This window comes from Dipodomys merriami, unplaced genomic scaffold (genome assembly GCF_024711535.1).
Source record: "Dipodomys merriami isolate MVZ:Mamm:240054 unplaced genomic scaffold, mDipMer1.0.p SCAF_409, whole genome shotgun sequence".
Lineage (NCBI taxonomy): Eukaryota > Metazoa > Chordata > Mammalia > Rodentia > Heteromyidae > Dipodomys > Dipodomys merriami.
The window spans coordinates 557,260-576,611 of NW_027205704.1; the positions used below are offsets into that span (position 1 = coordinate 557,260).

Here is a 19,352-nt window from a genome sequence, read left to right on the forward strand (position 1 = left end):
CTCTACCCCTTTCCCTCCCGCCCCTCCAGGGTAATGTTTGTGGGGGACTTGAGCTTCAGACTCAATCACCCTCCGAAAGCGGCTCAATCTCGAGTAGGAGATTCAGACCTAAACTATGCCTAGACTAAAATAACCCTAGGCTTGGAGCCTAAGGAAGACAGGGACCCGACTCCGATGAAGAAAACTCAAGGTCACTGCGGTGACCGAATGAAGGTCACGGGGAAGGGCGGGGCCACGTGCGTCGGCCTCACGCGGCAGCCACGCACTGACTCAGGGATCACGGACACTTTTTATTTTCTCTAGGGTTCATATTCACGCGGAGGGGGCTGGGGCGGGGCGGGGCGGCGGGAGTCGAGGTTTGCTAGGCTGTGCACTGCAGTCGCTTGCTCCGGCGCTTCTTGAGCCCCTCGATGTACCGCTGCAGCTCCTTAGTCAGAAAGTGGTTTTTGCCGATCCGGGACCGGTAGCCTAGGAACAGGGCAGAACTGAGCTCAGGGCACGGGCACCCCGAGGCCTCCCCGCACCCCGCCAGGCGGCGCCTCGGGTGTCAGCTGAGGAGCTGCAGCTGCTTTGGGATGCCCGCCGCGGAGGCGCTTGGGTCTGTGTTGGTGTGGGTCCCGCCGGACCTCCGCGGCGATCGGTGAAGGAAAGCTAACCACCAAGGTTAAAGATGCTGCTTCTGGCCCGAACTTGGGCCGTGTGAACCAGCAGCTTTAAGGACGTCCGAACCACACACTTTAATCATTCTGTCCTTTCTCTTTGCTGAGCCCTATGGCATTAAAAAGTTTACCACAAAGGAAAGGATGACATTGGCCAAGAAGCCTTATACTCATAACTCTACTCATAGAATTGTAACCCCTTTTACAACTACTTAATAATAATTAAAATTCCCCGGGCTGGGAAGGTGGCTCAGTGGTACAGTGCTTGCCTAGCATGCATGAAGCCCTGGGTTTGATTCCTCAGCACCCCCTATGTAGAAAAAGCCAGAAGTGGCACTGTGGTTCAAGTGGTAGAGCACTAGCCCTGAGCACAGAGAGGCTCAGGGACAGATCCCAGACCCTGAGTTCAAGTCCCAGAATCAGCAAAAAAAGAAAGGAAGAAAGAAAGGAAAAGAAAGAAAGAAAGAAAGAAAGAAAGAAAGAAAGAAAGAAAGAAAGAAAGAAAGAAAGAAAGAAAGAAAGAAAGAAAAAGTTTGCCAGGGGCCAGTGGCTCACACCTGTAATCCTAGCTACTCAGGAGGCTGAGATCTGAGGATTCTGGTTCAAAGCCAGCTCAGGCAGGAAAGTCAGTGAGACTCTTATCTCTAATTCACCACCAGAAAAATGGAAGTGGTAGTTGGCTCAAGTGGTAGAACACTCGCCCAGGCCCAGAGTTCAAACCCCACAACCAACCAAAAAAAAAAAAGTTTTTCCCAAGAATCCAAAGACTAGTACATTTATTTCCACACGTAGAAGGGACCCAAGGGCTGTCATACCATTGGGCAGGTGAAGAACAGCCTTAGATATCCACACCAGCTAGAGAGGGGCACAATTAACTCCTTTGACAGGGGGCTAGGAAGGTGGCTCAGTGGTAGAGCTCTTGCCTTGCATGCATGAGGCCCTGAGTTCGGTTCCTCAGCACCACATAAGCAGAAAAAGCCAGAAGTAGCCCTGTGACTCAGGTGGTAGAGTGCTAGCCTTGAGCTGAAGAGCTGATGAGCTGAGAGATAACACCCAGGCCCAGAGTTCAGGCCCCGGGACTGGCCAAAAAAAAAAAAAAAAAGACCTTTGACAGGGCCTGGGAAGGTGGCTCAGTGGTAGAGCATTTTCCTTGCATGCAAGAAGCCCTGTGTTCAATTCCTCAGCACCACATAAACAGAAAACTGGAAGTGGCACTGTGGCTCAAATGGTAGCGCTCACCTTGAGCTTAAGAGCTGAAGGACAGCGCCCAAGCCCAGAGTTCAAGCCCCACGACCGAAGGAAAAAAAAAAAAAAAAAGAACTTTGACAGTCACCCCATACCTCCCACATTGGGTTTTTCTGTGCCTAAACTTTATTTTTTGTTTTTGGCAGTACTGAGGTCTGAACTGAGGTCTTCAATTCACTAGGCGAGGGCTCCATTTTTTTTTTTCTTTCTTGCTTTTGCCAGTCCTGGGGCCTGGGCACTGTTCCTGAGTTCCTTTTGCTCAAGGCTAGCACTCTACCATTTGAGCCACAGCACTACTTCTGGCTTTTTCTGTGTATATGGTACTGAGGACTTGAACCCAGAGCTTCATGCATGCCACTAAGCCACCTTCCCAGCCCAAATGGTCTGCTTATTTTTGACATAGGATCTTGCTCTTTTCTTAGCCTAGACCAAAATTTGATTTTGCATTTCCCTCTCTAACTAGAGTGACAGACACCCACCACCACTATGCTCAGCTTTTTCCAATGAGATGGGGTCATAAATGAGCTTTGTTGCCAAGGCTGGCCTGGAACATGAGTTTTCCCAATCTCAGCTTCCTGAGTAGCCAGGATTACATGTTGAGCCCACAGCACCCAGCTTGAATTCTCAACTTTTAACAGTAATGGGATCCTTGGAGTCATTGTCAGTGCTAAGGAGATCTGACACGGCAGACACATCCCGACATCCACCTTCACCCAAGTCCTGTACAGTTCCCCAGGAGCTTTTGTGGAAGCTGGCAGAGAGGGAGACTCACTTTTGAGGGCTTTGTTGAGGATTTCCAGGGCTTCATTCTCCATGAGTTCCATCAGGGGCAGTGGCAGCTAAAAGCAGTGAGACAAAGCTTCAGGCACCAGGGGAGCCCCAGCACTGCCCACAGGATAAATGATCTCTAGAAACTCGACCCCCAACCAGCTTCCTTCCTCTTTTTGTCTTTTTTTCTTTCGAGTGTGTGTGTGTGTGTGCGCGCGCGCGAGCGCTCGTGCGTGCTAGTCCAGGACTTAAACAACTCAGGGCCTAGGCACTGTCCCAGAGCTTTTCTGCTCAAGACTAGTACTATACCACTTGAGCCATAGCTCCAAATCTGGCCTTTGGATGGTTAATTGAAGATGAGTCTTTCTTTTTTTTCTTTTTTTTGGGGGGTCCGGTCGTGGGGCCTGAACTCTGGGCCTGGGTGCTGTCCCTCAGCTCTTCAGCTCAAGGCTAGCACTCTACCACTTGAGCCACAGCCCCACTTCCAGCTTTTTTCTTATGTGGTGCTGAGGAATCGAACCCAGGGCCTCATGCATGCAAGGCAAGCGCTCTACCACTGAGCCACCTTCCCAGCCCTGAAGATGAGTCTTATGGACTTTTTCTACACAGGCTGGCTTTGAACCGTGATCCTCAGATCTCAGCCTCCTGAGTAGCTAGGATTACAGGTGAGAGCCATCGGAGCCCCACCTTATTTCTTTTCCCCTCTGCCAACCATTTCCACCCTTCCTCTGCTATAACTCTCAGCTTGCTTGTCATCTTCCATTCTCTAACCACCTCCCCAGTATTCTTAGACCCCTCTAACCCTGTTCTGCTGTTCTGTCCAATAGGCTCGATGGGGTACGTTCTTTGAGAGACTGATTAATGACTCTGAGGAACACTTTTCTAGAGAAAAGAAAAGAGGAGTTAGTTGTCAGCAGACTCCTCCGTCTTCCCTGGAGCAGAGGAGATGGATGGGTAGAAGACCAGTTGTGCATGCTACCTCAGTTGGGAGTCAGGATGGGGCAAGGGCTACAAGCCTGGGCTTTAGAGTTCCACCTACCTGGATTTCTGTTCCGCCTCTCCCACTTAGGGCCAACAATTGGAAATCTCTTGCCCTCAGGTTCTTTACCTGCAATATGGAGTCATAAGAATGGCCTCTAATGACATTGTTTTTATTTATGCAGTGCTAGAGATTGAACCTAGGGCCTTGCACATGCTAGGTAAGAACTTTACCACTGCCGGGCGCTGGTGGCTCACGCCTGTAATCCTAGCTACCCAGGAGGCTGAGATCTGAGGATCTCGGTTCAAAGCCAGCCCACCGTGAGACTCCTATCTCCAATAAACCACCAGAAAAACCGGAAGTGGCGCTGTAGCTCAAGTGGTAGAGCGCTCGCCTTAAGCTGAAGAGCTGAGGGACAGCGCCCAGGCCGAGTTCAAGCCCCACGACCACCAAAAAAAAAAAAAGAACTTTACCACTGAGCTGTATCCCCAGCCTGGGAGGGCCTCCTGTAACAGTTGGGAGGCTTAGAGGTAATTATGCAAGGAACCCTAATATCTGATATAAAGCAAATGCTCAAAATGTTACACAGTTATTAGTTCTTATTTTCTAGTGAAGGTGGAGAGATCAAGTAGGGGTAACAAGTCCCCAAAAAAGATACTGTGGTAGGTGCTTAAAAATTGTAAACAGCCAGCCCAGTGGCTCACTCCTGTAATCCTAGCTACTCAGGAGACTGAGATCTGAGGATCATAGTTCAAAGCCAGCCCTGGCAGGAACATCCGTGGGACTCTTATCTCCAATAAACCATCGAAAAACAGGAAGTAGCATTGTGGCTCAAGTGGTAGAGCGCTAGCCTTGAGCTGAAGAGCTGAGGGATAGTGCCCAGGCCCAGAGTTCAAGCTCCATGACAGACCAAAAAAAAAAAAAAAAAAAAAAGGAAGGAAGGAAGGAAGGAGCTGTAGCACAAAAGCTCTCAGGGATAGTGCCCAGGCCCTGAGTTTCAAGCCCAGGACCAGGGTGCACTCACATGCTTGCACACGTACACACACAAACACACACACACACTAGTGACCTCAGTGCAAATCTTTAGACAGAGAATAACTCCTTCAACTGGCTCCATGAGTCCATTCAAATCTAGGGAAGCAGATGCCAATGGCTCACTTTAATCTCAGCTACTCAAGGTGTTGAGATATGGAGGATCATGTTTCAAAACCAACCAGGGCAGACAAATCTAAGTGACTCTTGTCTCCAAACAACCTGCAAAAAGCCAGATGTGTTGGTAGAAAGCCAGTCTAGCAAGAGCGGAGCCCTGAGTTTATCAAATGTGTGTGGAGGTGAGGGAGAGAAGTTGGGGAATCGAAGCTCAGTGGCAGAGTGCTCGCTTAACCTGTATGAGGGCCGGGATTCGAACCTCAGCATCACAAATAAACCAACAACCAGATCCAAAGCCTCCCCCCTCAACCCGCCCCCCAAATGTGGGTTCTGACTGGCCGGTAGGGGGCACCCGAGGAATGCCTCTTTGCATTAAAGGATGGAGGATTCTCTCTAGCGCCCCTCCCAGGGAAGTTGAGAAACTTCCATCTGGATTCCCCCCACACCCGCCCGCCCCCATTTTACAGAAGGGAAATTGAGACCCTCCCCATCCCTACACACACACCCCGCCCCGGCCCTGCCCCGTGGGTGCCCAAGGCCTGGCCAAGTCACACTGACCGGCCTCGGTACTGATGGCCTCGGCCCCCTTCTTCGGGAGGCCTTCTATGGAGTTGCAGCCGTGCAGCTCCAGGTCCAGCAGGGCCTGCTCCTCCAGCTCCTGGGGCTTGGGGGTGAGGGACTGGCTCTTCTGCCGGCGGATCTTGCCCACGTCTCGGCCCTCATCGTCGAAGTTCTCGCAGATCTCGGCCAGCGACAGGTTCACCTGCGGCTGCAGCAGCGTGGCGGTGCTCCACAGGTTGAGGATGTGGCTGGTCAGGGTGGCCTTGCCCGCGCTGCCCCGGCGCTCCGAAGGCTTCGGCGCCCCCTGTGGGCCACAGACCAGTGGGGAGCCGGGGCGCAGAGGGAGAGGGGGGCCTGGTGGGGCGGGGGTGGGAACGGGGACAAGTGTTGGGGAGGGGAGGGTGCCAGTTTCCTCCGGGTGCCGGGCGAGGGGGCGCAGGGAAAAGTCCTTACTTTGAGAGGCTTTTCCCCTTCCATGATTCTCGCCCGCAACGGAACCAGAGGCCGCTGGTCTCGGGGCGGGGCGGGGGAGGGGAGCGGGGCGGGGGTCACGCTCCGCCGCGGGGGAGGGGCGGCGAGGCTCTGCGGAATGGCGGGCCCTGGGGGGGGGGGGTGGCGTCCCCCCACCCGGAGAGTTCACCGCGGACGCCACGCGCTCTCCCGCGTCCCTCCAACACCCGCACCCGCACCCCATTCGCGCGCGGAGATCCGAGGCGCCCAGCCCCCTTCCTTGACCGATTCCGACCCCAGACCCTGCAGGGTCACCTCCAGGTCAAGACGTGACCTCCCCCCCCATCCCTCCCTTCCTCCCTCCCCACCGGATGGACGTGGGATCCTGGGGGAGGAGGGTCACGGAAGGCCGGCCGTGCGCGCCCCGTTGGGGAGCCCCGCAGCCCGGTCCCGCAGCGCACGGCCCGCGCGGTGCAGACTGCTCGTTTATTGATGCAGGCTTGGAGGCACAGTCGTGAGGTGTCGCGAGGGACCAGCCTGGCCGGGGCAGCGACACAGAAAGGCCGGGGGGGGGGGTCCGGGGAGGGCCAGAAGTGAGGCAGGGGCTGGGGCGGGGGAGGCCGCTCGGTGACCCTCGGCCCCGAGCTCGGGCATCCAGGAAAGAGGGCTCTTTGGTCGAACAAGCCAAGCATGCCGGGGTGGGGTGGGGGAGAGTTCAGGGACGGAGCCCTTCGCGGGTCCGAGCTGGGATCTGGCCCTCACACCGCCAGCATGCCTTTGTCCCGGGGTCGCCGGGGGCCCCGGGGCCGGGCCGGCTTCTTGGGGGGGTTGGGGCGGCGGCGCCCGCGCGGCGCGCGCGGCAGGGCACAGCCGCGCTCGCTCTGCGTGTCGGAGGACTCGTCGATGAAGGCCAGGTTCTCGCTGGGGTAGTCCAGGGCGGAGGCGGTGGGCGGGGAGGGCGCCGCCACCTTCTTCTCGGGCAGCCCGGGCGACGGGGGCCGGCCCACGGGCGGCGATGGGCACGGCGGTGGGCACGGCGGAGGCAGGAGCACCCACTCCTTCTCTGGCGGCGGCGGCGGCGCGGGGGGTCCGGCCCGCTGCGTCACCCGTGCGGTCACCGTGCCTGTCCAGCTGGCAGCCTGGGCGGTGAGGCCGCCCATCTGCGGAAAAGTAATCCTGGACCAGGGGTCCTCTCCAGACTGCCAGCCCGCCTGTCCCTTCACCGGGCAGGCATCCTCCTGTGGTCACCTGACCCTCCTGCTGGCGCCTGTGGGGGGCGCCTCACACCTTTCTGCATCTGCATAGAAGTAACCCCTCCTGCAACCATCTTTCTACAAAGCACCAGATTATTATTATTATTGTCCTGCTACTGGAGCATGAACTCAGGCCCTCGGTGCTGTTCCTGAGCTTTTTTTTTACCCAAGAACTGGTGCTCTACCACTTGAACCACAACACCCCTTCTGGCCTTTTGCCCTTACTTGGAGATAAGAGTCTCATACACTTTTCTGCTCAGGGCTGGCTCCAACTTGGATCTTCAGATCTCAGCCTCCTGAAATAGCTAGATAACAGGCCTGAGGCACCAGCGCCCCGCTCTCTTTCAGAGCCCCAATTTTATTTCAGCTTCCTGTCCAGTTCCAAGATCTTCGCTGCCTGTATTTAGCCAAGTGCTTGCACCAGGGCAGCAAAATGCAGGTCAGCCAGTTAAATAAATGTGAGTTTCAGATCAAATAACAAATACAATTTTAGGGTATTTGAAATTCATGTTTAACTGGACTTCCTGCATTTTTTTCCCTTTTAATTTGCTAAATCTGGCAACCCCATGCATGAGGGCAGAAGGGGTCGAGCATACTTGAGTTTACCTCTCTGGGCACACACGAGGTGTCACTTAGCCCCCTAACTCCAGGATCGCACACTGCCAGGGAGGCAGCCAGGCCCATGAGAGCCCATAGCAGGCCTTAATACACCAGCGGTAGCACAGGCGCATTGCAGCGCTAGCCAGGAGCGCCTACCTCTGCCCGCGTGCGGCGAGAGACCACACGCAACCAGTTCCCAATGGTGGTGAGCACCGAGGCGAAGTAGGCCAAGCCAAGCAGGATCCAGAACCACACCAGCGGCTGGTAGGCAGGGGAGTCCTGCCTTGGATCAGCGCCTAGGGTCCCACCAGGGACGGAAAAAACAGGTTGATGGCTGTGTGGGGGTGGGGGATGGATCACTGAAGGTCTCTGACCCTCACTGAGCGAGGGAGCCCTCTGCAGGGTGGATGCTAATGTGTGCAAATGAGTGTGGGGGAGGGGGAAGGAGCTAATGTGTGCAAATGTGAACTGGAAGATGAATGCAGCATTGATGAAGGTGTGCACGGCAAACTTGCCACGGAAAAATGCCCCTTTGGATGTGAGGTGGACGATGGACATCTGTGCATGCAGTATGTGCATACACAGGACATGGATGTATCACAATGTTACGCGTGCACAGGTGCTGCGTGAATCAAAGTGCACGGTGCACTGTTGCCTGACTCCCATGTAGGAGTTGGAGCACAGTTTCCATGTGGGACTTGAAGGGAGCACCCAGACGGCAGAGCTCCGGGACAGGAAACAAAGCAGACAGGAAACACAGCACCTTACCCGCCACGTAATCTCCAAAGCCCACGGTGGTGAGCGTCACTATGACAAAGTAGATGGCCTCCAGCTGGCTCCAGTCCTCCATATAGCAGAACACGAACGTGGGCGTGAGGACAAAGAGCAGGCAGCCGATGAGCAGGAAGAGCATCGCGGACAGCACCCGCACCAGCTCCGGGGGCACGTGCCACTTCTGCAGGGAGGGGCGGCACGCAGGACCACCAAGTCCACAACCCCCTCCACTCCCATTTCTCCGAACCCCTGCCTCCCCGGGGGTGTGGGGATGGGGTGCTTCAGGGGAGGATCCAGGCATCTCACTTACTGGGGACCTAGGGGAGGGAATCTTCACCCCCAGCACAAGTGCACCAGGGGCCCGGGAGCAGCTCACCAGGAAAATTGCTTCGATGTGGCCAATACCTCTGCGCAAAGAGGAGCCCAGCCGGTCCCCGACCCCTGCCAGCAAGATCCCGAACAGCGGGATCCCCACCAGGGCATAAAAGATGCAGAAGAGGCGCCCGGCATCTGTGCGCAGGGCTGCGTTGCCGTAGCCTGCGCAGAGGAGCAGTGCAAGAAGGGGAGGTGTCACCTGGCACCCCTACCTCTCCCTGCGCCGTCCCCCAGAAGGTAACTCCTTGCCCTCTACCGCCCATCCACGTGCCGTATCTCCTCCCCCACCAATGGTAGTGATGATGGTCCCTGAGAAAAAGAAGGCGCTGCCCAGGTTCCAGACTGAGTGGCTGCTGTTCGTGGTTGAGTTGATTTCTGGATCCGCACCCCCTCCCAGGGCTTCAGCCACATCCTGTGGGACAAGGCACAGAGGGAGGAGCCTCAGCCCTTCCCCTGCCCCAGCCGGCTCCCTGACCCTCATCTTCTAGGGTGCATGTCCCTCTTCCCCTCCTGCCCGGAACTCCAAGGCAATCAATCCCTTACAGCAGATTGGGTGACCCAAACCACCTTCAGGCAAATGTGACCTTCATGAGGCTGTAGAAACATTCAATTACCTGCCTCTCCCCACCCCAACTTCACACAACAGATTCCTAATTGGCGGTGAGGTACAGAGAGTCTGGGATCCCCCTGGGTTCAAATCTTGGTACTGTGTGACCTTGGGCAAGTTAGCTCTGCTCTCTATGTCTCAGTTTCTACATCTGCCAAGTAGCAATGATTGGAGAAGCAGCCTCATGGAGTGTGTGTGTGTGTGTGTGTGTGTGTGTGTGTGTGTGTGTGTGTGTGTGTGTGTGTGTGTGTGTGTGTGTGTGTGTGTGTGTGTGTGTGTGTGTGTGTGTGTGTATGTGTTTGTGTTGGAGCTTGAACTCAGGGCCTCATGCTCTCATTGGACTTTACCCTCCACTTTCAGCTTTTTGCTGGTTACTTGGAGATGAAAGAGTCTCACTGAACTTTCCCTCCGAGGCTGGCTTCAAACCTTGATTCTCAGGTCTCAGCCTCCTTAGTAACTAGGATTATAGGTGTAAGCTACTGGGACCCAGCCACCCTCATAGATTTGTTGTGAGGAATTAATGTCCCAGTCTTGATGGGCACATGCGCGTGCACACACACACATCACAGAATTAATGCACTTATAAAAAGTAAGCCCTGTGGTTTGTGGTGGGTATCTTTTCACAAGGGGCTCATGCCCTGTGCTTTCCAGCATTCCTCGGACTCCCCTCCAGTATGCCTCCATGGAAACTGAGTTGAATCCCCCACTTTCAAACGTTTGCAGCCAATTTTGGGGTAGACACACACATTAATGTCCCAGCCAAAACCCATCGGTGCTCAATAAACATTAGTGAAGGAATGAAGTGTCTGCTCTCTCTCTTGACCCCTTAAGGCAGGGCCCATGGTTTGAGGGCACAGCACAGGTAAGAGACACTAAGAAGGGTCCTACCCCATGGAGCACAAAGGAAGTGTCCATGTGTGGAGACTTCAACCCTCTACTTCTCTGCAATCCTCCTGAAGAAGACTCTTTCCACTTCATCTTCCTAAAATGGTGGGGCTTTCTTCTGTCAACAGGATCCGGCCGAGGCTGGCCAGCCCAGCCTGCAAGTTCTCCTAACTGGTCCCAATTCCCTTGCCCCCGTCATCTCTCCTGGAACTCTAACTTGGCACCCCCAAAATACACTCATTGCCCTCCCCCCTCCGGAGTTTCTGAAACCATGCCACTTCCTGTAACCATGATTCCTTAATGAAGGCAAGAGGTGAAATGTCTGATTAAAAGTGATTTTTTTTTATTTTGCAACTTTTTCTCATACATTTCACTACTCAGAAGGGAAAAAAAAAATCCTCTATCATTCTGTGTGTTCTAATTTCTGCTCCAAATGACTCTGCATCTGCTCAATCCAGATTCTGCAAAAAGACTCTCCAGTGAGTGCTCTAGTTTGCCGCCTTTACCCCAGGCTGCTCCCTGGCCCACCCATCTCCATGCTGCCTCTCCCACGCCATTCACTTCAGTGGCCAGCAATCCCCACAATCCAGCACACAGTGGGTACTTAAAGAAGGAAGGAAGGAAATGTCCCTTTTCACTGATCTTACAGTGGTTTGTCTGTCCCCGGATGTGATATGGTCTAGGGCAGAGCCTGTATCTGCTCTCTCCTAGTCTCCATTCCCTTCCTCGTTTCATGGGCTACAGCACACAGTAGGTACACGATCATCGCATGAGTCATTCTTACTTTGAAAGAGAAATAAAGGGGCTCTCAGGCACCCTTCTAGGTCCTGCCCCTCTTTTTCCTCTTTCAAATCCAGGAATAAAGCAATTCCATTGTGAAGATAAAATAGGTCAGCTCTCCCCCCTCCCCCCCCCTCCTTGTGATCTGACCAGACATACTCTCTCACTCTGCCCAGACCTCTCAGAGCTTTCTCCTCCTTTCTCTAAGTGTCAAGAGCCATGTCAGGTGGGCAGTGACCTGGCTTCACCCCACCTCATCTCTTAACAGGGTCCTGCCAGACTGCTGAGGCTCTCACAACAGCCTCACTCTCTACAAAGAACAGGCAGGGAACCAGGAGTTGTAGGCTTGGGTAAAGAAGTATTTATTTGCCAGGTGCTGGTGGCTCATGCTTGTAATCCGAGCTATTCAGAAGGATGAGATCTGAGGATGGCAGTTCCAAGACAGCCTGGGCAGACAAGTCTGAGAGATTCTTATTTCCAATTAACCAACATTAAAAAAAAAAAAAAAAGCCAGAGTAGAGGTGTGGCTCAGGAGGTAGAGTATCAGCTTTGAACAAAAATGCTAAGCAAAGCTGGGTGCTGGTAGCTCATATCTGTAATCCTAGCAACTCAGGAGGCTGAGATCCAGGGATTGTGGTTCAAAGCCAGCCAGGCAGGAAAGTCTGTGAGACATTTTTTGTTTGTTTGTTTGTTTGTTTGTGGGGCCTGAACTCTGGGCCTGGGCGCTGTCCCTCAGCATTTCAGCTCAAGGCTGGAGCTCTACCACTTGAGCCACAACACCACTTCGAGCTTTTTCTGTTTATGTGGTGCTGAGGAATGAACCCAGGGCCTCATGAATGCAAGGCAAGCACTCTACCACTGAGCCACCTTCCCAGCTCCTCTGTGAGACTCTTATCTCCAATTAAGCACCAGAAAACCAGAAGTGGTGCTGTGGCTCAAGTGCTAGAGTCTTAGCCTTGAGCTAAAGAGCTGAGGGAAAGAATCCAAGCCCGGAGTTCAAGCCTCACAACAGACCAAAAAAAAAAAAAAAAAGGTATTAAAAACAAAAGTATTTGTTAAATAGTTTTTCATGACAATGGCTGGGAAATCAGAAAAAGCAACAGAGGAACTCACCAGCTCCAGAAGACTGAAGTCTAGAGCTTTCCTTATTGACTGCCTGGAGGTTGGTTACACAGTACCTCAGAAAAGTCTACTCCCCCCAACTTGCCCATCAGGTAAACATGGGTCCTGGAGGGCGGGGGCAAGAGGCCCCTGGCCTGGCATCCATGGTGGCATGGACAGAAGCCCTCCAAAGTCATCTTTCTGTGCCTCATAGGCACAGCTGGGGGGGGGCGGGGAGATTGCTGCTCATCGTTGTCTTGGATTTCTCTAAGGCATCTGTGACTCCAAAAATGTATAGGAGTCAGAATCAGGAAGACTGCCAGTGCTAGCAAGTAAAAACATTGCAGGATCACACTTAGATTAAAATGCATTAGTTGCTTAACTAAGATGCACATGAATTCATCCTGAATTTTACCTGGCAACTTATAGGGTGAGTTAGACCTCATTTCATGTATTTCATTCATTCATCCATTCATTTGTCCGTCCTTCCTGCCTGCCTGCCTGTCTTCCATCCATCCATCCATCCATCCATCCATCCATCCATCCATCCATCCATCCATCCATCCATCACCATCACACAAATTCCAAGAGCACAGCCTGCTTACCAGGCACAATAAGGAAAACAAAAGACAGCTCCTGGCCACCATATTGAAACAGAGACTTGAATCCCAGCTCCTGCCCAGCACCCCACAGCTGCACCTAGTCCTTAGGGATCTGTGTCTGGAAGCCCCCTCACATCCCAGAACCAGTCCCACGGAACAAGTGCCGTAGGGGCTCCATCCTGCACGCACCTTGATAAAGAGCCCCAGCTCCAGCTCGCTCACACATGGATGGGCCCTCAGGAACTTCTCTCGGACCTCCCCCAGCTCCCTCTGGGCCTGCTGCTCGTGGGGTTGCTCCAGGGCCTGGAACACCAGGGCACCCAACACCAAGTACAACATCACCAGTGCCAGCAGTGCCAGGAGTGTGGTGCTGCGCATGGCACGTCCAGGGGCAGGTCCGGCTCCACTGCCCGCCTGGGGAGGCGGGGCAGGGGGGTCCTGGGGAGCAGTGGTCACTGTGGGCAAAACCAGGGACGCTGGGGTCAATAAATGCCTAACACGCACACCCTCCCCCTCTGCCCTCCCCCGCCCCCCATGTGTCTCCTGTGGTCCTTCTGGCTAGACACTTGATAGCAGGGATCCCACAGAACTCCTGATTCTAGTCTCCTTCTCACCTCTGTCCGTCCCTCAGCCCCATCAGAGGACTCGGGCTGGAAGAAGAGTGGACGGCGCCCATAGGGGAAGGGAGGCCAATGAGAGAAGGATGGAAAGGCTGTCTCTTGAGAGCCTGTCTCTTGAGAGGCAGAGTGACTGAGGAAATGTGGGCTCCCCTCAGACAGGATGAGGAAATAGGCAGGATGGTGGGTGAACCGGGGTGGTGTGTCCATCCCCCGCGGCGGCTCTCCCATTGCGACTGCCGCGGCCACCCGGGCCAGCTCCCTCCCTCCCCTCCCCGGGAGCTCCCGAGCTGGTGGCAACTGGCCTGGTGGGGGCCTCTGGGGTCCCCCCACCGCACCCCGCCGGGCTTTCGAGGAACCCCGGGGCAGGTTCGACCGGCCCCAGAGGCAAGGCGGGAATCCCGGCAGGGCAGGGCGAGCGCGAGGCAGGGCGAGCGGGTCCGGCAGGGTCGGCAGCGCCCCGGGACCGGTGTCGGCCAGCGGGCCGCGGGAGGAGAGGCGCACACACACGTGTGCCCACGCTCGCGTGCGCACACGCACATCCCGACACACTTCACCACCGCCGCAGTCTGCACAACCTGCGCCGCCCCCTCCGCCGCGGCTGCCCGCCGCGCCCCGCACCTGCACACTGCGGCCGGGCTCGGCGCGGCGGCCCCCCGGGGGCGCGCCGGGCCCCGCGGAGGTCCGCGCACACGTGTGCGCACACGCCGCGCCACCGGGCCCGCGCGCGGCGCCGGCCGCCCCGGCTCGCCGCGCCCCGACACGCCGCTCGCCGGCATGCTGCACCCCGGCTCGCCGCGCCCCGACTCGCCGCACCCCGACACGCATGCTGCACCCCGACTCGCGGCTCGCCGGCGCCCCTTCCCACCGCCTCCCCCGCGTCCCCACGCCGACGCGCGGGGCGTGCCGCGCGGTGCGGTCCTCCACTCGGAGGGGGTGCCCCACCCGGCCCGGCGCCCCCTGCGCGCCGGAGCCCCCAAGTCCTCCCGCGTCCCCGCCCGGCCCGGCCCTGCGCTTACTGTCGCCCGCTGCGGCGGCGGCGGCGGCTGCCGGGTCCCCGCGGCCTCTCGGGTGCCGGCTGGGCGGCGGAGGCGGCGGCAGCAGCGAGGGGCGGGGCGGGAGGCCGCCGGGCTGGGACCCCCTCCCGCCTCCAGAAGCCCCCTCCTCCAGGCAATTAACCCCTCCGGCGCCGCCACCTACCTAGGTGCCGCGCCCTCGCCTCCGCCCCCGGCGCTCCCTGCCACCCCCTTACCTGCGGCCGCCTGGATCCCCAATTTCCGCCCAGCCAGGGGCGGATGGTGGCAGAAGAGTTAGACAAAGGTCGCCCCAGGGTCCAACCTTCTAGTCTGGGATGAAGTCCAGTATGGCCAGCAGCAAGGCCCTGGCCTGAGCATCAGCTTGGCCAGGTCTCCTGGCACACATGGAGCTCATCTTCCATTAAAGGATCGGGAAGGGGCCCATCTCTCTCCACCCCTGGGGACCGCGGGGCCCTGGGCTCAGCACTTATGAAGGAGGAAGGAGCCCCGGCAGGATAAAGGCATGCATGCAAGTGGGGAGGGGATGACGGGGGGGGGGGGGGGGGATTCCGTGGATCTGGTCAACCTGTGGGTGGGGACCCGCCTCTGGGAAGTCACTGCTGGAGCACATCCTGAACCTTTTCCTGGCTCCCCAGTCTCAGGTCCTCACCTCCCCACCCAGGAGTCACCCCCCCCCTCCGACCCCCAAGCCCAGGTAAAAGCTGTGTGCCAATCTCAGTCCAAACTGGTGGCAGCATTCTCTGCTCAGGTCCTGAACATTCCATCCACCTGCCCCTCCCAGTTCTCACCCTTTACAATCTCTGACCTCCCCAGAGACCCTCCTCTACAGCTCCCTGGGGTCCTAAGCCCCAGGGTGAGTGCTGGACTGGACTTTGAGCCTGCCCATCCTCTGCAAGTAGGACACCTGGGCAGGTTACAGTTTCTGGAGGCTCCTTGTTCACTTACAGGAAAAGAATGCTTAATTATCACTTTGGATGTTGTTGGAAGCATTCACGAAATCAGCATTAATAAATACTCAACACAGAGCCTGGCAAGCACAATGAATTGCCTACAAATATAATTTGCTTTTCATCACAAAGTGATTGTCCAGACAGGGACCAGGGACTCATGCCTGTAATCCTAGCTACTCAGGGGTCTGATATTTGAGGATCCAGGTTCAAAGCCAGCCCAAGCAGGAAAGACTGTGAGACTTTTTTTTTCCCCAGTTCTAGGGCTTGAAGTCTGGGTCTGGGCATTGTCCCTGAGCTTCTTTTGCTCAAGGCTAGCACTCTACCACTTGAGTCAGAGCTACCTCCAGCTTTTTCTGCTTATGAAGTACTACGGAATTGAACCCAGGGCTTCATGGGTGCTAGGCAAGCTCTACCACTAAACCACATTCCCAACCCAACTATGAGACTCTTATCCCCACTAAACTACCAAAAACATGGAAGTGAATCTGTGGCTCAAGTGGTAGAGTACCAACCTTGAGCAAAAGCAGCTCATGAACAGTACCCCAGGCCCTGAGTTCAAATCCCATGCACATGTACATACACATGTGCACACACACACAGAAAGATTGTCCAGCCTCAGGCTAGTTTTGTTTCAGGTGACTTCTCTGGAGGCCTGGCCAGGCTGGCCCCAGAATGGTTCCAAGCAAGAGGTTTTCAGACAGGCTAAAAAATCCTAGACTCTGGGAACTTGGAGAAGCTGCAACCCCCAGACATGCAGGCAGGAGTTAGTGGGTCCAATAAACCACTCCCAGACACAGGACAGGTCTGCTGGATAATGAGAGGCACAGGGCAGTGACTAGGCCATTAGGCCTCTGGAAAAGGGCCCCCAGGAGCATGGAGACAGCCCACTCATCACTCAGCTTGTGAGGCAGGTTGCTCAGCCACCACAGCTCCTGCTGTGAAGGCCCTTGCTAACTCCTGGTACCTGAAAGTCAGATTAGAGGTGATGATAGAGATCGAGCTTCACAAAGCTGAGCCCTGTGAAGTTAAGATACTAACAGAAGGGGCTGGGAACCTAGCTCAGTGGTAGAGTGCTTGCCTTGCAAGCATGAGGCCCTGGGTTCGATTCCTCAGCACCACATAAACAGAAAAAGCCGGAAGTGGCGCTGTGGCTCCAGTGGTAGAGCGCTAGCCTTGAACTGAAGAGCTGAGAGACAGCGCCCAGGCCCAGAATTCAGATACTAACAGAGAAGCCAGGCACCCCGTGGCTCACACCTGTAATCCTAGTTATTCAAGAAGCTGAGATCTGAGAATCATGGCTCAAAGCCAGCCTGGGCAGGAAAGTCCGCGAGACTCTTTTGTCGGTTGTGGGGCCTGTACTCTGGGCCTGGGCGCTGTCCCTCAGCTCTTCAGCTCAAGGCTAATGCTCAACCACTTCAGCCACAGTGCCACTTCCGGCTTTTTCTGCTTTTGTGGTGCTGAGGAATGGAACCCAGGGCCTCAAGCATGCAAGGCAAGCACTCTAACACTGAGCCACTTTCCCAGCCCCTCTGTGAGACTCTTTTTTTTTGGGTCCGGTTGTGGGGCCTGAATTCTGGGCCTGGGTGCTGTCCCTCAGCTCTTCAGCTCAAGTCTAGCACTCTACCACTTGAGCCACAGCGCCACTTCCAGCTTTTTTCATTTTGCTTATGTGGTGCTGAGGAATGGAACCCAGGGCCTCAGGCATGCAAGGCAAGCGCTCTACCACTGAGCCACCTTCCCAGCCCCAGCCAGCCCTAAAATTTTTAAATAAAAAGGGAAGCAAAGCCAGGAACCCATGGCTCACACCTGTAATCCTAGATACCATGAGACTCTGACCTCCAACCAACTACTCAGAAAAAGGTGGAAGCGCGCTGTGTTTCAAATGGTGGAGTGTAGCCTGGAGGACAGAGCAGCTCGGGGACAGTGCCCAGGCCCTTAGTGCAAGCCCCAGCACTAGCAAAAAAAAAAAGAGAGAAAGATTTTCTTCTTTGGTCAGTCGTGGGGCTTGCACTCTGGCCTGGGCACTGTCCCTGAGCTCTTTAGTTAAAGGTGAGCGAAGAGAAAGGTTTTTGTATGTGTGCCACAGCTTGAACTCAGGGCCTGAGTGCTATCCCTTAGCTTTTTCACTCAAGGCTGGTACTCTACCGTGTGAGCCATAGGTCCAACTTCAGGCTTTTTGCTGGTTAATTGGAGATAAGAGTTTCATACGTTTTAATGCCCTGGCTGGCTTTAAGCTTCGATTCTCAGATTTCAGCCTCCTGATTTGCCAGGATTACAGGTATGATCCACTAGCACCCAGCAGGATCAAGTTGTTTTGTGGGGTTTTTTTTGGTGGGGGTAGGGTACTTGAACTCAGTGCCTGGGCACTGTTCCTCAGCTGTGTTTTGTTGTTTCTGGGTCATGGGGCTTGAACTCAGGGTCTGGGCGCTGTCACTGAGCATTACTGCTTAAAGTTTGTACTCTACCACTTTTGAGCCACAGCTCCGCTTTTGGTTTTCTGGTGGTTAACTGGTCTGATGGGCTTCCCTGAACAGCTGGTTTTGAACCCTGATCCTCACATCTCAGCCTCCTGAGTAGCTAGGATTACAGGCATGAGACACCAGTGTTTGGCCCTGAACTTCTTTTTTTTTTGTTGTTAGTCGTGGGGCTTGAACTCTGGGCCTGGGCGCTGTCCCTCAGCTCTTCAGCTCAAGGCGAGCGCTCTACCACTTGAGCTACAGCGCCACTTCCAGTTTTCTGGTGGTTTATTGGAGATAGGAGTCTCACGGTCTCTCCTGCTCGGGCTGGCTTTGAACTGCGATCTTCAGATCTCAGCCTCCTGAGTAGCTAGGATTACAGGCATGAGCCACCAGCGCCCAGCCTGAACTTCTTTTTCTCAAGGCTAGCACTCTACTACTTGAACCATAGTTCCATTTCTGGCTTTTTGGGAGTTTACTGGAGGTAAGAGGCTCACAAGCTGGGCGCCAGTGACTCACATCTATAATTCTAGCTACTCAGGAGGCTGATATGTGAGGATGGGGATCAGAGTTCGAAGCCAAAGTAGCAGAAAAGTTTGTGAGAATCTTATCTCCAATTAACCACCCAAAAAGCTGGAAGTGGAGCTGTGCTTCTAGAGCTAGAGGACCAGGCTTGAGCAGAAAAATCTCAGGGACAGCACCCAGCCCTGAGTTCAAGCCCCAGGACGGGCACACACACAGGAAAGAAAGGAAAAGGAAATGGGAAAGGAAAAGGAACAGGAAAAGGGAAAGGAAAGGGGGGCTGGGGGTTTAGTTCAGTGGAAGAGCACCTGCCTGGCAAATGCAAGGCCCTGAGTTCGGTCCTCAGCTCTGGGGAAAAAAAAGAAAAAAGAAAAGGGAAAGGAAAGGAAAGAAAGAAAGCGAGAAAGAGAAAGAGGGAGGGAGAGAGGGAGGAACGAAATAAAGAAAGAGAAAGAAAGAAAGGAAGGAAGGAAAGGAAGAAGGAAGGAAGGAAAGGAGGGAAGGGAAAGGAAGGGAAGGGAAGGGGAAGGGGAAGGGCAAAGGAAGGGGGAGAGGAAAGAGACTCACAAACTTCTGCCTGGCTGCTTTCAAATGGTCATATTCAGATCTCAGCCTCCTGTGTAGCTAGGATATAGGCGTGAGCCATTGGTGCTGGGCAAGAAGATCCTGTTCTTAAAAAATTAAAATATGGCTGGGAATGTGGCTTAGTGGTAGCATGCATGAAGCCCTGAGTTTTATTCCTTAGTACCACACAGAAAAAGACAGAAGTGGGCTAGGAAGTTGGCTCAGTGGTAGAGTGCTTGCCTTGCATACCTGAGGCCCTGGGTTCTATTCCTCAGCACCACATTAGCAAAAAGCAAAAAGTGGTGCTGTGGCTCAAGTGGTAGAGCACTAGCCTTGAGCTGAAGAGCTGAGGGACAGCGCCCAGGCCCAGAGTTCAGGCCCCACGACCCGACCCCCCCGCCAAAAAAAAAAAGAAAAA

The 19,352-nt window shown here is 55.0% G+C and overlaps 2 protein-coding genes across 3 annotated transcripts; both read right to left on the bottom strand.

The window, feature by feature from the left end:
- Positions 1–284: 284 nt before the first annotated feature.
- On the bottom strand, positions 285–5,884 carry LOC138806861 (cation channel sperm-associated auxiliary subunit zeta-like). Its single transcript, XM_069992277.1, has 6 exons — positions 5,815–5,884; positions 5,359–5,665; positions 3,712–3,780; positions 3,475–3,554; positions 2,677–2,743; positions 285–468 (listed from the first exon to the last, which is right to left on the bottom strand). The coding sequence occupies exons 1-6, from the start codon at positions 5,836–5,838 to the stop codon at positions 362–364; spliced, it is 654 nt and encodes a 217-aa protein (XP_069848378.1). The 5' UTR covers positions 5,839–5,884; the 3' UTR covers positions 285–361.
- A 501-nt stretch (positions 5,885–6,385) lies between these two features.
- LOC138806862 (potassium channel subfamily K member 4) lies at positions 6,386–13,181 on the bottom strand. Of its 2 annotated transcripts, XM_069992279.1 has the most exons (6): positions 12,978–13,181; positions 9,102–9,225; positions 8,815–8,975; positions 8,433–8,619; positions 7,821–7,960; positions 6,386–6,971 (listed from the first exon to the last, which is right to left on the bottom strand). In XM_069992279.1, exons 1-6 carry the CDS (start codon positions 13,164–13,166, stop codon positions 6,570–6,572), a joined length of 1,203 nt encoding a protein of 400 aa, XP_069848380.1. In that variant the 5' UTR covers positions 13,167–13,181; the 3' UTR covers positions 6,386–6,569. The 2 variants fall into 2 exon arrangements, with proteins under 2 accessions (XP_069848380.1, XP_069848379.1); XM_069992278.1 differs by lacking the exon at positions 9,102–9,225 and having other exon boundaries at positions 12,978–13,100.
- Positions 13,182–19,352: the final 6,171 nt, after the last annotated feature.

What these genes read in the sequence shown, in the direction of transcription:
- LOC138806861 (XM_069992277.1), bottom strand. Translation starts at nt 5,838, where the DNA reads ATGGAAGGGGAAAAGCCTCTCAAA. An exon ending in AAGGGGAAAAGCCTCTCAAA is followed by an intron (nt 5,666 to 5,814) that starts GTAAGGACTTTT and finishes TGTGGCCCACAG; the next exon opens with GGGGCGCCGAAGCCTTCGGA. An exon ending in GGCCATCAGTACCGAGGCCG is followed by an intron (nt 3,781 to 5,358) that starts GTCAGTGTGACT and finishes TCCATATTGCAG; the next exon opens with GTAAAGAACCTGAGGGCAAG.
- LOC138806862 (XM_069992279.1), bottom strand. Translation starts at nt 13,166, where the DNA reads ATGCGCAGCACCACACTCCTGGCACTGCTGGCACTGGTGATGTTGTAC. An exon ending in GACCATCATCACTACCATTG is followed by an intron (nt 8,976 to 9,101) that starts GTGGGGGAGGAG and finishes TCCTCTGCGCAG; the next exon opens with GCTACGGCAACGCAGCCCTG. An exon ending in CTTTGGAGATTACGTGGCGG is followed by an intron (nt 7,961 to 8,432) that starts GTAAGGTGCTGT and finishes GTGGGACCCTAG; the next exon opens with GCGCTGATCCAAGGCAGGAC.